This window comes from Cucurbita maxima, unplaced genomic scaffold, assembly GCF_002738345.1.
Source record: "Cucurbita maxima cultivar Rimu unplaced genomic scaffold, Cmax_1.0 Cma_Scf00005, whole genome shotgun sequence".
Classification (NCBI taxonomy): Eukaryota; Viridiplantae; Streptophyta; class Magnoliopsida; order Cucurbitales; family Cucurbitaceae; genus Cucurbita; species Cucurbita maxima.
This window is the reverse complement of record NW_019272021.1, coordinates 1,167,025-1,182,650: the sequence shown is the minus strand read 5'-3', so window position 1 is coordinate 1,182,650 and position 15,626 is coordinate 1,167,025. Positions and strand designations below refer to the sequence as shown.

Sequence of the window (15,626 nt, the reverse complement as noted above, 5' to 3'; positions counted from 1 at the left end):
GAAGAAAATTTGAGGTAATTCGAATACTGGAAGCTCGAGAACAAAGGTCCCGAACGTTGACGACGAGGTAAGTAACCACTTTGGACTTTTTTAAAGAAATACTTGTAGGAATTGTATGGATTTATGTATGAACCCAACATTAATATGATGTTATTCCATATTAAGATGATGTGCATGTATTAAATGTCACGATACATTATGATGACGAGTTTTCTAAGGCACAACCCTAATTGATGTTAATGACGAGGAATGTATGAAAGTAAAACACATGCACATTACCTAGTGTGATGTATGAATAATGAATAGTGTTGTGTCATAAAGATGATTTAAAGATGAAAACTATAGTGATCTCATGCATTTTGTGTGTTCATATATATCGTGTTACTTCCTCATTTATGATGATGAGCACAGACTCGTACACTATGATGATGATGATCATCATCATCATGCCTCACATGACACTTAGGAGTTTGCTGACCTCCGAACGTCTGGCTACGGCAGTTAGCCCAACTATGGTGGGTCCAGGGGGTGCGAACCACTTGAAAATTCACGCTCACACGTTTGGGTCGTGTGTAGGGAAGTACTACACATCCAATCTTGTCTGGACTGGAGGCCACCCCTATGATGATTTTAACGATAGGTCCCTAATCATGGGATACATGTGTTTGCATTCCCAAACCCCAATAGTCGGGTCACTTACTGAGTATTTCTTAAAATACTCAAGTCGAGTACTACTTCTATTCTAGGTAAAATCAAGGCACCCTTGTACGGATGATGACATTGCAAGTAAAGACCATGACATATGCATAAGATAGTCATATTTCATTTTCTTAAACTTAAGTTAGTATAAGGTGTTTATACTTTTAATGTTTATTTGTTTTATTTAGTATTTCGTTATATTGTTTTAAAGATGTTTTCGAACATGTAAGCTTATGATAGTGTTATATAATAAAATTTTAAATATTCATTTCCACATAAGAGGGTATATACTATGATGACGACATCAACTTTAGGTTAGTAGAAATCTAGGGTCGTTATAGACTCTCTTATCTATGAAGAAAGAATACTTGTTGTCATGTTATGCTTATGTGAACGCTTAGATAAATTTGGATATTTGGTTTTAAAATTTTCAACATTAAGGGCTTAAATTTGTAATTTGTTTTTTACCCAATTCAAACTCTTAAGCCAAACTTTTTGTAAACTAAAATAAAAATTTAGTCACTCGTGTTTTTAGATTGCGTACGATCGAGAGCGAGAGATGAAAACAGTGGTGCTAGGTTTTAAGATAATAAAATCGATCTTAGATTCAATCCGAGCCTTTGAATCGAGAGTAATACAATAAATTCTTTAGAGGCTGTAAAATTAGTTTAAAGACTAAATTGATAGATTTAATTTGGTTAGAATACTTTTATAAGAAACCATGTGTTAGCATGTTAAAAAGCAGTCCAAAACCAGGTTCTTCTAGAAAGGTCCCGAGAAGGGGCAAAGCCAGCTGTATTATCTCAATTTTCATCTGTATTATCTAAAATAAATACGATTATTTATTTATTTATTTTACTTCACTACATATTTAATTTATTATTAATAATAGATCAATTTCGGAACTTATTATTTGGGTTAGTTTGGGTATATAATTTATTATTAATTTTTATTTATTTTTTTGTCAAAATGATGGTTTTTAATATTCAAATATTCCTTGGAAGTTCATACAGGCACCCATTTTAATAAACAAAACATGTGCCAAGGGTAAATACCTTCTAATTTAATATTTTAAAAAATAAAAAGAAAAATATTTATATATTCAAAGTTATTAAATCATAGCTTTTTTTCTTATATATATTTTTTTATCAATCACCAAAAAGTCATTTATTTATTTATTTATTTATTTATTTATTTATTTATTTATAATATAGTGGGTAGGGATTCAAAGTTATATAAACACATTTTTCAGTGGTTTTGTAATATTTATAAAATTTACATCACACCGTTACGCGTGTTTCAAGCTGTGCGTTTACTTTACAGTACCACATGTCACGCCCAACTTTTATTTATTTATTTATTTATTTATTTATTTATTTATTTATTTATTTATTTATTTATTTGGAGTACAATACCAAGGCTTTTTTTTCCATTAAAATATTGCATTAAATAAAAATTAAAAAATTAAAAAAATGTGTGACGAGGAGAATTGAAACTTTCAACTTCCATAAATCTATCCATTCATATTATTCCTTATAGAATCAATAATTTTTACACCTTAATTCATGGGAAATGTTTGGATCTTACCCTTCTAAAAACTAAGGAAACTAAGTCTGTCTCTTATTGTTTTTATATACAGACTTAACACTATATCCTCTCGATCACTCAACACTGAGGTCAAAGCCCATCAACTCTATGTTCGATGCAATGCAATATGATTGTGCTCGATTGTTGGATCACCAAACCAACCTTGGGTTCAATGCAATGTGATTACATGGTTGGATTGTAATTAGGATTCCAGCCCCATAAGTTTCAAATTAAACATGGGTTAAACTCAAATTCATAGGAACATAAAACTCCTAAATGTTACATTAAAGTTGAGGAATATAATGATATGAAGTTGAAAATGTGGAACATATTCTTATGATGAAAAAAAAAAGAGACTTTTTTAAAGACAAGGAACCTATTTTACAACATTTAAAGGTTCCAATTCTTTAGCAGCTGAGCTTGGGATTAATAGGCGGATGGAATTAAACTTGGTAAACAAGTATTTGTTGGTAAATGGATATAAAAGTGGACCAAAATTTGGGGCAAAAGAAAATCTTTTTGTGTGATTGGGGGATGAGAGAGGCATGAAACTGACAGTTTTGTATATTTGTCAAATTGGATACAAAAATTCTCAGTGGGCTCTCACAAAGCTTTCATCTCCTCTTCTCAAAACGACTTGCCAAGTGAGCAAACGGCCCTCGGCTTTCTTCTTCTCTGCGTTTTCCTTTTTTGTTTCTCTGATTCTTGGAGTCCGAAAAAGCTTAAATCCCACGAACCCAGAACCACACTTTTGAACCGTAGCGACGATTATGGCTGTACCCATTTACCGATTACCCTCTTTCTTTCCACTTCTCGCCATATTTTTTGCCTTCTCCACCTTCCTTGCTTCCACAGGTTCGTTTCTTCTTCTTATTTTTCTGGGGGGTTTTCCCCCTTTGTTCTAACCCTCTTTTTGTCTCAATGGTAATCAGTTTGTTTGTTTGTTTTCATAATCGTCTCTGTTATTAATAAGAATCTGTCTCCCTTTTGCTTGTGATTTTGACTGATCGGTTCTAGAATCTGCTCCTCCTTCGTTGAATTTGATGAATGATGAAATGGTAGCTTTGATCTTCGATTACTTTGTGTTCCATTTCTCTCATTTTCTTTGAATTTTATTTTATTCTTGGATCTTGGTCACACGGGTGGACTTCAGTTTGTGGGTTCTTTCTTGAACATTCAAATGAGTTTTTAACAGTTTTTGGGTTTAATGCATTATACTCTCTGCATGCACCGGAATCTCAACAAATAATTCCGTTTGTGAGAAATTTTCATCTGTTATGTTGGTTTAATTTCCTAGGTTATTTTCTTGAGGCTACTAATTCTGTTCATGGACCATATGTTGTTTTTTTCTTGGTGGCTTCTTCGTTTTAATCATTATTATTTGAGTAATAACTTTACTGATTTATGCTTTTGGTTTTTTCCCTTTATTATTTGATTTTCAGAAGCATATGACCCACTTGATCCAAATGGAAACATTACTGTCAAATGGGATGTTATAAACTGGACTCCTGATGGCTATGTTGTAAGTATTATGGCATCCAAGCGCCCATATTTTGAAATATAACTGTGAGGCACTAATGGGGGGATGATAATAATAGGAAATTTAGTTGCGTTTTTCTTTTTGTGCTTGTTTTTACATATTGAACTATAGTTATACATGTATAGGCTGTGGTTACTCTGTACAATTTCCAACAATATCGTCATATTCAAGCACCGGGATGGTCTCTGCAATGGAAATGGGCAAAGAAAGAGGTCATATGGAGCATGTTGGGGGGCCAAACAACAGAGCAAGGTGATTGCTCTAGATATAAAGGCAACATCCCTCATTGCTGCAAGAGGGATCCAACCATTGTCGATTTACTGCCCGGAACTCCTTATAACCAGCAGATTGCAAATTGCTGCAAAGGTGGAGTTCTCAACTCCTGGGTGCAAGATCCTGTTACTGCAGTGAGCTCATTTCAGCTCAGTGTTGGTGCTGCTGGAACCTCGAATAAAACTGTTCGTCTGCCGAAGAACTTCACCCTAAAAGCACCTGGGCCTGGTTATACTTGTGGACCGGCAAAAATCGTTAAACCGAGCAAATTCATTTCAGCTGACAAACGGAGAGTTACACAGGCCTTGAGTAAGTAATGCTTAGAGAGTTACTTACCTGTACTGTTGTCCTGTTACTAAGTTTTTGTGTAGCTTCAAGTTGCTTTCATATTCAATACCTTTTGTTTCAAGAAATCCTTCTTATTTGCAGTGACATGGAATGTTACGTGCACATATTCGCAATTTCTGGCTCAAAAAACTCCGACTTGCTGTGTTTCACTGTCGTCGTTTTACAATGATACAATTGTTTCTTGCCCAAAATGCTCCTGTGGCTGCCAAAGCAACTTGAATGATCCCCAAAGTTGTGTGGAGTAAGTTCACTGCCTCATGTAAAGCTATAAATTAACGTCACCTGGACTAATGCTAACATGCTTGTTTGCAGGCCAAATTCTCCACACTTGGCCTCCGTTGTTACGGGTGCTAGTTCTCGTTCTAGCAAGAACAATGTGGCACCTTTGGTTCAGTGTACCAGCCACATGTGCCCCATCCGAGTTCACTGGCATGTGAAGATCAACTATAAGGAGTACTGGCGTGTGAAGATCACGATTACAAATTTCAATTACGTGATGAACTATACAAATTGGAACTTAGTTGTCCAACATCCTAACTTCGACAATCTTACTCAGATTTTCAGCTTCAACTACAAGTCGATCAATCCATACGGAACAATAAGTAGGATCGGAAACATCTCGCTCCGATTGTTGTTCTATTCACGTAAATTGAAATTGATGTAGTGATCTAATAAAATGTGTGTTTTTAACAGATGATACTGCAATCCTGTGGGGAGTCAAGTTCTACAATGATTTGCTCATGCAAGCAGGCCCGCTTGGCAACGTGCAGACGGAGTTACTTTTCCAGAAGGATCAATCGACTTTCACATTCGATAAGGGCTGGGCTTTCCCTCGAAGGATCTATTTCAATGGTGACAATTGTGTTATGCCTCCTCCAGAGGCCTATCCCTACTTACCGAACACAGGTTCTAAGCACGGTGTCACGATGTTTACTATGTTGTTGCTGATTTCCTTGACTCTATTGTCCTTCCACCATTTGCTTACATAATATTCTTGGTCGTATACTCGAGTCATTCTGAAGTTTTGAAGTGGATCAGTCTGGCGGATACAATAACTGAAAGAGCTGATGAATCTCATGGATGTGGATGATGACTTTTAACTACAATTAATTATTGTTTCCGGTGATTTTTCTGATTTACTTTGTAAATGTTGTACCATATTATACACTTTCTAATATTTTCATGTCTGCGTTGAGATACTGTTTAACTTTGGGATCTTCAAACAGTTTTACAAAGCAATTGTATTTCATTCCAAATCTGTCTTCTTTCATGGATGATCTTGTGATTGGAAAAGTAAAATACAGAAGAGTAGCAGATTTTGAAGTTCATTACACACTTGGATTCTCCATTTTTGAACTTCCTCAAAGAAGGTTCGAGTTCTTGTATATACTTTGGCAGGAATGGGTATGTGTTAGGTGGCGGAACCATGCACTTAGGCCATCCCTGCTTGGAGGTGTTCTGGTCCTTTTGCAGCAACTCCGATTGGAGATGAAGGCTTCCGTTGTTGTAGAACTTATTGATTCATAGGGAACAAGGGGTTTGTACTCAATGCTGAAAACTTGGACTACATTGTTCAGATTCAGGTGCTGGACAACCATAGACCAAAGGGAATTGTTCATCTCATAGTTGAAGTTCTTGATGGCGATATTCATCCGCCCAGAAATTCTATGAAATTTTGCTTTACATGGCAGTGAACTCAAATGGGGTCAAATGGGGTACTAGTAGGTTGTGACCGGTACACGTTAAGGAAAGGGCAACGGCCTCCAAGTGGCACCTATTTGGCCTCCAGTCATGTGAGGGGCTAGTGTCGTCATGCGATCGTGGAGGATGGTGTGTCATCCAACACACCATAGAAAGTGTACATTCCTAGAACCTTAATTTCAAAAGTCAGAATTCCAGTATAAGTGTTGTCAGCTTTGAAATTTAGTCTTTCTATATGAAATATGAATGCTCGTCAAATTTGGTGTCAATTGGACACCCGACGGGTGCTTGATGAGACCATATGACTATTCGCTAAAATCATGTCTCTTCCTGTTGATGACCCATGCAATTAACAGGAGTTACCATCAGAAAAATATTTTCAGCAACATTCCGTAAAACATTTTAAACCATTTTCAGCAACATTCGACAACCAACAACCACACCATCTAGTAAAAACATGTAAAACCTATATTTTCAGCCACGTATCATTTAAAACTTAAAACAACCAAACCAATCATAAATTTTCCAACATATAGAGTAAAACATTTTAAACCATATCATTTAAAACTTAAAACAACCAAACCAATCATAAATTTTCTCAAATATTTTCAGCAACATCCAGTAAAATATTTAAAACCAATATCATTTAAAATTTAAAACAACCAAAGTAAATTCTTGACCGAGAAAACATAAGTACACAAAACAGACATAGATATGGATTGAGTACATAAAACAGACGTGGATTTCCAATACTCTCTAGCCCACTGGTCTCGTCCTCAGTTGGCTTGGATCATCTAAATTTGAAAAGAAAAGTTATAATAATTTTGATGAGTAATTAGATTACCCAATAAGTAGCTAGCTTATCTTTCATGAGTTCATAACTAATCCTTCTAGGTGTTTTTAAGTTTTATTCGTCATTGACTCCTAGTTTCTCTTACTAGGATCATCTGTTCATTAATGAGGTATCTCAACTACCTCCAGCTTAGGTTACTAACTCTCTCTTGATATGCTTATCTAGAATTTTCAGACTCATATGTAAGACTCGCTCTCAGTCAAATACGGTTCATCTACTAATTTCTCTGGCGGCATGTTTATCTCATATACCAACAGTCAAGAGTACTCATGCTCCCTGACTTAGCACTCAGTGCGTTGGTCAGGAACTCCGTGGGAATTAGTAGACTACAATACTCATATAAATAAGTCATAGTTCAACAACCAATAAGCATATCCTAGGGTCATAACATTTCCATTAACATGCATAACATACCCACATCTAATGCATGCTTTCATACATTTATAATGTTCAACACATAGAACATTCTAGTAATCATTTATAACATGCTTACATCACAGGCAAACAATCACAATCTACAAATAAACATTCAATATCATCAAAGCTCATTTTAACATATTAAGCTCTTAATCATGTAAACAACATACTTTTGTAAACAAGTTAAGAACGAACGACATGCTATTTATCGGATTTCGAACTCCTTTTCCCTTGGATATACGTTTAATAGGGTATTTCAACACAATCCCTACCAATTAGACCTATATTTCACAAGTTTTAAGATAAGTATAGATCAATCTTGCTAGGACAAGTCAAAAGGAGTCGAACGAGACAAACTAGGAGAACTCCCAGTCGCACGCCCAGTCGCGGCTCCTCACGCGCTCCTTCTTCCTTACGTTTTCTGCAATTTTCCCAACTTTCCTATTAATACCGATTATGTCTTAAAGCCATATTCCACCTCTACAGCCTGTATTTTGTCTCGACTTCGAGTACAACTTTATAGATCTCCTTATTACGATTCTACCAAGCTCTATTTGATTACCTATGACTAAATATACAGGAATAATGAAAGACTTGGGAATGTTACAGGAATAATGAAAGACCAAGGGGAATGTTACAGAATAATGAAAGACCAAGGGGAATGTTACAGAATAATGGGAACTGATACAAAAATAGTGAGAATGTTACAAAGGAAAAAATGAAAGACCAATGGGAATGTTACCGAATAATGGGAACTGATACAAAAATAGTGGAAAACTATTACAAAGCTGATACATAAATAGAAATAGTGGGACCAATGGGAATTGATACCGAAATAGTGAGAACCAATCGGAACTGATATAGAAATAGTGGGAAACTGTTACAGAACTGATACAGAAATAGTGGGAAAAGACCCATAACTATGTCAGAACTGATACAGAAATAGTGGGAAACTGATACAGAACTAATACAGAAATAGTGGGAAACTGTTACAGAACTGAAAAGAAATAGTGGGAAACGGTTACAGAACTGATACAGAAATAGTGGAAAACTCTTACAGAACTGATACAAATATAGTGGGAACTCTTACAGAACTGATAAAAAATAGTGGGAACTCTTACAGAACTGATAAAAAATAGTGGGAACTCTTACAGAACTGATACAAAAAAAGTGGGAACTCCCACTGTTACAGAATTGATACAGAAATAGTGAGAACTGTTACAGAAATAGTGGGAACTGTTACAGAAATAGTGAGAACTGTTACAGAAATNGTGGGAACTGTTACAGAACTGATACAGAAATAGTGGGAAACTGTTATAGAACTGATACAGAAATAGTGGGAAAAGACCCATAACTATGTCAGAACTGATACAGAAATAGTGGGGAACTGATAAACTGATACAGAAATAGTGGGAAACTGTTACAGAACTGATACAGAAATAGTGGGAAACTGTTACAGAACTGATACAAAACTAATGGGATACAAAACTAATGGGAAACTCTTACAGAACTGATACAAAAATAGTGGGAAACTCTTACAGAACTGATACAAAAATAGTGGGGAACTCTTACAGAACTGATACAAATATAGTGGGAACTCTTACAGAACTGATACAAAAATAGTGGGAACTCTTACAGAACTGATACAAATATAGTGGGAACTCTTACAGAACTGATACAAAAATAGTGGGAACTCTTACAGAACTGATACAAAAATAGTGGGAGCTCTTACAGAACTGATACAAAAATAGTGGGAGCTCTTACAGAACTGATACAAAAATAGTGGGAACTCTTACAGAACTGATACAAAAATAGTGGGAACTCCCACTGGGAACTGTAGAAATAGTGGGAACTGCTACAGAAATAGTGGGAACTGCTACAGAACTAGTGGGAACTGTTACAGAACTAGTGGGAACTGTTACAGAACTAGTGGGAACTGTTACAGAACTGATACAAAAATAGTGGGAAACTGTTATAGAACTGATACAGAAATAGTGGGAACTGTTACAGAACTGATACAAAAATAGTGGGAAACTGTTATAGAACTGATACAGAAATAGTGGATACAGAAATAGTGGGAAAAGGCCCATAACTATGTCAGAACTAGTGGGAAACTCTCACAGAAATAGTGAACTAATTAGTGGGAAATTGTTACAGAACTGATACAGATACAAAAATAGTGGATACATAAATAGTGGGAAACTGATACAAAAATAATGGATGAAATAGTGGGAAACTATAGTGGGAAACTGATACAAAAATAGTGGGAAAAGGCCAATAACTATGTCAGTAACAGTGGGAATGAAATGTTACAGGAACAGTGGGAACTGTTATAGAAATAATGGGAAAAGGCCAAAAGGGGAACTGCTACAGAAATAGTGGGAACTGCTACAGAAATAGTGGGAACTCTGGGAAAAGGCCAAAAGGGGAACTGCTACAGAAATAGTGGGAACTGCTACAGAAATAGTGGGAACTCTTACAGAACTGATACAAATATAGTGGGAACTGTTACAGAACTGATACAAAAATAGTGGGAGCTCTTACAGAACTGATACAAAAATAGTGGGAGCTCTTACAGAACTGATACAAAAATAGTGGGAGCTCTTACAGAACTGATACAAAAATAGTGGGAACTCCCACTGGGAACTGTTTCAGAACTAGTGGGAACTGTTACAGAAATAGTGGGAACTGTTACAGAAATAGTGGGAACTGCTACAGAAATAGTGGGAACTGTTACAGAACTAGTGGGAACTGTTACAGAACTAGTGGGAACTGTTACAGAACTGATACAAAAATAGTGGGAAACTGTTATAGAACTGATACAGAAATAGTGGATACAGAAATAGTGGGAAAAGGCCCATAACTATGTCAGAACTAGTGGGAAACTCTCACAGAAATAAGGGGAAAAGACCCATAACTATGTCAGAACTAATTAGTGGGAAATTGTTACAGAACTGATACAGATACAAAAATAGTAGATACAAAAATAGTGGATACATAAATAGTGGGAAACTGATACAAAAATAATGGATGAAATAGTGGGAAACTATAGTGGGAAACTGATACAAAAATAGTGGGAAAATGCCAATAACTATGTCAGTAACAGTGGGAATGAAATGTTACAGGAACAGTGGGAACTGTTATAGAAATAGTGGGAAAAGGCCAAAAGGGGAACTGCTACAGAAATAGTGGGAACTGCTACAGAAATAGTGGGAACTCTTACAGAACTGATACAAATATAGTGGGAACTGTTACAGAACTGATACAAAAATAGTGGGAACTCTTACAGAACTGATACAAAAATAGTGGGAGCTCTTACAGAACTGATACAAAAATAGTGGGAGCTCTTACAGAACTGATACAAAAATAGTGGGAACTCCCACTGGGAACTGTTACAGAAATAGTGGGAACTGCTACAGAACTAGTGGGAATAGTGGGAACTGCTACAGAAATAGTGGGAACTGTTACAGAAATAGTGGGAACTGTTACAGAAATAGTGGGAACTGCTACAGAAATAGTGGGAACTGCTACAGAACTAGTGGGAACTGTTACAGAACTAGTGGGAACTGTTACAGAACTAGTGGGAACTGTTACAGAACTGATACAAAAATAGTGGGAAACTGTTATAGAACTGATACAGAAATAGTGGATACAGAAATAGTGGGAAAAGGCCCATAACTATGTCAGAACTAGTGGGAAACTCTCACAGAAATAAGGGGAAAAGACCCATAACTATGTCAGAACTAATTAGTGGGAAATTGTTACAGAACTGATACAGATACAAAAATAGTAGATACAAAAATAGTGGATACATAAATAGTGGGAAACTGATACAAAAATAATGGATGAAATAGTGGGAAACTATAGTGGGAAACTGATACAAAAATAGTGGGAAAATGCCAATAACTATGTCAGTAACAGTGGGAATGAAATGTTACAGGAACAGTGGGAACTGTTATAGAAATAGTGGGAAAAGGCCAAAAGGGGAACTGCTACAGAAATAGTGGGAACTGCTACAGAAATAGTGGGAACTCTTACAGAACTGATACAAATATAGTGGGAACTGTTACAGAACTGATACAAAAATAGTGGGAACTCTTACAGAACTGATACAAAAATAGTGGGAGCTCTTACAGAACTGATACAAAAATAGTGGGAACTCCCACTGGGAACTGTTACAGAACTAGTGGGAACTGTTACAGAAATAGTGGGAACTGCTACAGAACTAGTGGGAATAGTGGGAACTGCTACAGAAATAGTGGGAACTGTTACAGAAATAGTGGGAACTGTTACAGAAATAGTGGGAACTGCTACAGAAATAGTGGGAACTGCTACAGAACTAGTGGGAACTGTTACAGAACTAGTGGGAACTGTTACAGAACTAGTGGGAACTGTTACAGAACTAGTGGGAACTGTTACAGAACTGATACAAAAATAGTGGGAAACTGTTATAGAACTGATACAAAAATAGTGGGAAACTGTTATAGAACTGATACAGAAATAGTGGATACAGAAATAGTGGGAAAAGGCCCATAACTATGTCAGAACTAGTGGGAAACTCTCACAGAAATAGTGGGAAAAGACCCATAACTATGTCAGAACTAATTAGTGGGAAATTGTTGCAGAACTGATACATATACAAAAATAGAGTGGGAAACTGATACAAAAATAGTGGGAAAAGGCCAATAACTAAGTCAGTAACAGTGGGAATGAAATGTTACAGGAACAGTGGGAACTGTTATAGAAATAATGGGAAAAGGCCAAAAGGGGAACTGCTACAGAAATAGTGGGAAAAGGCCAAAAGGGGAACTGGTACAAAAATAATGGAAAACTGTTATAGAAATAGTGGGAAAAGGCCAATAACTATGTCAGGAATAGTGGAAATGGAATGTTACCAATAACTATGTCAGGAATAGTAATAACTATGTCAGGAAGAGTGGGAATGGAATGTTACCAATAACTATGTCAGGAATAGTAATAACTATGTCAGGAATAGTGGGAATGGAATGTTACCAATAACTATGTCTGTGAATGGAATGTTACCAATAACTATGTCAGGAATAGTGAGAATGAAATGTTACGAGAATGTTATAGGAATAAAAGACCAATGAGAATGTTACAGGAATAGTGGGAACTGATACAAAAATAGTGGGAAACTGTTGGGAATAGTGGGAATAGTGGGAAACTGTTACAAAAATAGTGGGAAACTGATACAAAAATAGTGGGAAACTATTACAGAACTGTTACAGAAATAGTGGAAAAATGATACAAAAAGAGTGGGAAATAGTGGGAATGGAATGTTACAGGACTAGTGGGAACTGTTATAGAAATAGTGGAAAAAACTGTTAATAGAAATAGTGGAAAAAACTGTTAATAGAAATAGTGGAAAAAACTGTTATAATAGAAATAGTGGAAAAAAGGCCAAAAGGGGAACTCTTACAGAAATAGTGGGAACTGTTACAGAAATAGTGGGAAAAAGGCTAATAACTATGTCAGGAATAGTGGGAACAGAATGTTACAAGAATAGTGGGAACTGTTATAGAAATAGTGGGAAAAGGTCAATAACTATGTCAAGAATAGTGGGGATGGAATGTTACAATAACTATGTGAGGAACAGTGAGAATGTTACAGGAATAGTGAGAACTGTTACAAGAGTGGGAAAAGTGGGGAGTCTTCGAAAAGATAATAAGACATAATCGAAGATCAAAGAGTGAGATGTTATGTCTAAAGAGGATCCAAAAGAGGGGGAATGGAATAACTAGATCAAATACATTGTAAACACTGTCAAATAGACTTTTCTCTTGATATACCTTACCTTATCTAGTTAGTACAGCACAAAACAAAAGTAGTCCGTCCGTCCGTCGTCTTCTCTTTCCTTGCTAATGGGAATCCTTCCCTAATTAAACCCTTGAGTTTGATAGTCATTCTTCCCCACAGATGCAGGTATCGTATCGAACCACCAACTACCATGTAAACAGTTTCCAAACGAAAAAAATGAAAGGGCCAATAACTATGTCAGGAACAGTGGGAACTGTTACAGGAATAATGGGTAAGAAAATGAGAAAATGACCGCATATGGATAGCATTTTTAGCTTTTAGAAAACCTCTAAATTAATTTGTTTTCCATTGTAAAGAGTAGAACAAAAGTGTAAAGAGCAATAGAAAAGGGGTTTTCAGAATTCTTGGTCTCCTTGTCTCTCCCTTTTCAACATCTCCTTCACAGTTTTCGTGAGTATTATTTTAACAAGTTAGTTTTTGAGCGAGCGTTTTATTTCAAAAAATTGATATCAGGGCGAGTTTTATTTCAACAAATTGGTATCAAAGCCGATGGCGAATATGATGGGTCAAATGCCGCTACCACGATTAACGATGATGAACTACGAGAATTGGAGCATCAAAATGAAAGCTCTTCTCGGTTCACAAGATGCATGGGATGTGGTCGAAGAAGGTTTCGAAGAACCAAAGGATAACACGGGTTATACAGTGACGCAAAACAAGGCACTAAAAGAATTGCGATCAAAGGATAAGGCAACATTATACCTGTTGTTCCGTGCTGTTGACGAGTAGGGCTTTGAGAAGATTGCCAGGGCAACTACTTCAAAAGAAGCGTGGGACACTTTAGAAAAAGTGTTCAAAGGAACTGACCGAGTCAAGCAAGTGCGTCTCCAAACTCTGCGTGGCGAGTTGGAGAGCATGAAGATGAAGGAGTCAGAAAATGTATCTGACTACATTACGTGCGTATAGACCGTGGCAAATCAACTAAATCGAAAAGGAGAAATGTTACCAGAGACGTGGGTTGTGGAGAAGATCTTGAGGTCGTTAACTGACAACTTTGAGAATGTTGTATGTGCGATAGAAGAGTCAAAGGACCTAGTGCAATTCACGGTCGATGAGCTCGCCAGTTCTCTCGAGGCACACGAGCAACGTAAGAAAAAGAAGGAGTAGACACTCGATCAAGCGCTTCAGACTAAGACATCATTAAAGGATGAAAAGGTACTCTACTCTCAAAATATTCAAGGTAGAGGTCGAAGAAGTCACAGAAATGGTCGAAGCGATCAAGATAGCAGAAATGAAGAAATCTATAAGAAAAAGAGACAATCGAGCCAAGCAAATTGGCATGGAAGAGGACGCAATCAAGGACGTGGTCAAGAATATAATTCCAACACCAGTGTTACAAATGTAAAAAATATGGCCACTATGCAAATAATTGTAACTCCGACAGATGTTACAATTGTGGCAGTATGGGTCATTATGCAAGAGATTGTCGAGCCGAGGAAAAGGGGGAAGAAACGATCAACCTAGCCTTGGATGACGCAAAATATGTTGTCTTTTGACAATTGGTGAGAGGAAATCGTTGACGGATAGAGAGAAGAAATTTGTTGGAAGAAAATGAAAAATAGAAAGCGTAAAAATAACAAAGAGAGAACTTGGGATTTGACTTTACTTAAAAAAGCCGTGATTTTCTTTCTCATCAAATTCACCTATTTAAATAATTATCTCATCCTAAAAATGTCCGAGAGTGGCCAACTAAATCTGTGCCACTCCACTCCAAATGACCACCTAAAAAATTAGTAATCCATTCGACGTGTTTGTCAAATGGTCAAACGAAAATATTCAATTAACTGAATAAAATGTATAAAAGCTAAATAAGGAAACTTCAGGCTTTTATCTAACAATCTCCTCCTAAAACTTGTGGTATATCTACCTTATTATTTGAACTCTGATTTTTTAACGAAGTTCCTCAAATTTTACACGCGCCAGAGACTTGGTGAAGATGTCTCCAAGCTGCTTCTTTGTTCGGATGAAGTCAATCTTGATAAGGCCTCGAGCTGCACACTCCCGAATGTAATGGAACCTGATCTCTATGTGCTTGCTTCGATCGTGCAAAATTGAATTTTTGATCAGGGAGATCGTAGCCTTGTTGTCCACATAAAGTATTGGTGAATCGCCTTCTTTGCCGATAAGTTCTTCCATTAGTCGCGCAAGCCAAACCCCCTGTGTTGCTGCCGTCAAAGTGGCAATGTATTTTGCTTTGCAAGAAGATGAAGAAACTACTTTTATTTTGTTGATTGCCAGCAGATCGCGCCGCCTGAGAGGAAGTAAATCATCCCGCTGGTGCTCTTACGATCATCAACGTCACCGGCTATGTCACTATCACTGTAGCCGACCAGCTCAAGCTTCTTCTTTCCTCTCCCTGCGCAGTATCTC

The 15,626-nt window shown here is 36.7% G+C and overlaps 1 protein-coding gene across 1 annotated transcript; it reads left to right on the top strand.

Moving 5' to 3' along the window:
* Positions 1-2,818: 2,818 nt before the first annotated feature.
* On the top strand, positions 2,819-5,780 carry LOC111479933 (protein COBRA-like). Its single transcript, XM_023124847.1, has 6 exons — positions 2,819-3,141; positions 3,729-3,808; positions 3,952-4,408; positions 4,529-4,688; positions 4,760-5,049; positions 5,141-5,780. Exons 1-6 carry the CDS (start codon positions 3,057-3,059, stop codon positions 5,434-5,436), a joined length of 1,368 nt encoding a protein of 455 aa, XP_022980615.1. The 5' UTR covers positions 2,819-3,056; the 3' UTR covers positions 5,437-5,780.
* The last annotated feature ends 9,846 nt before the right edge of the window (positions 5,781-15,626 follow it).

Bases quoted from the DNA above. Each gene is read 5' to 3' on its own strand.
- LOC111479933 (XM_023124847.1), top strand. From the start codon at position 3,057: ATGGCTGTACCCATTTACCGATTACCCTCTTTCTTTCCACTTCTCGCC. The intron at 3,142-3,728 runs GTTCGTTTCTTC...TTTGATTTTCAG, and splicing joins CACCTTCCTTGCTTCCACAG to AAGCATATGACCCACTTGAT. The intron at 3,809-3,951 runs GTAAGTATTATG...ATACATGTATAG, and splicing joins GGACTCCTGATGGCTATGTT to GCTGTGGTTACTCTGTACAA.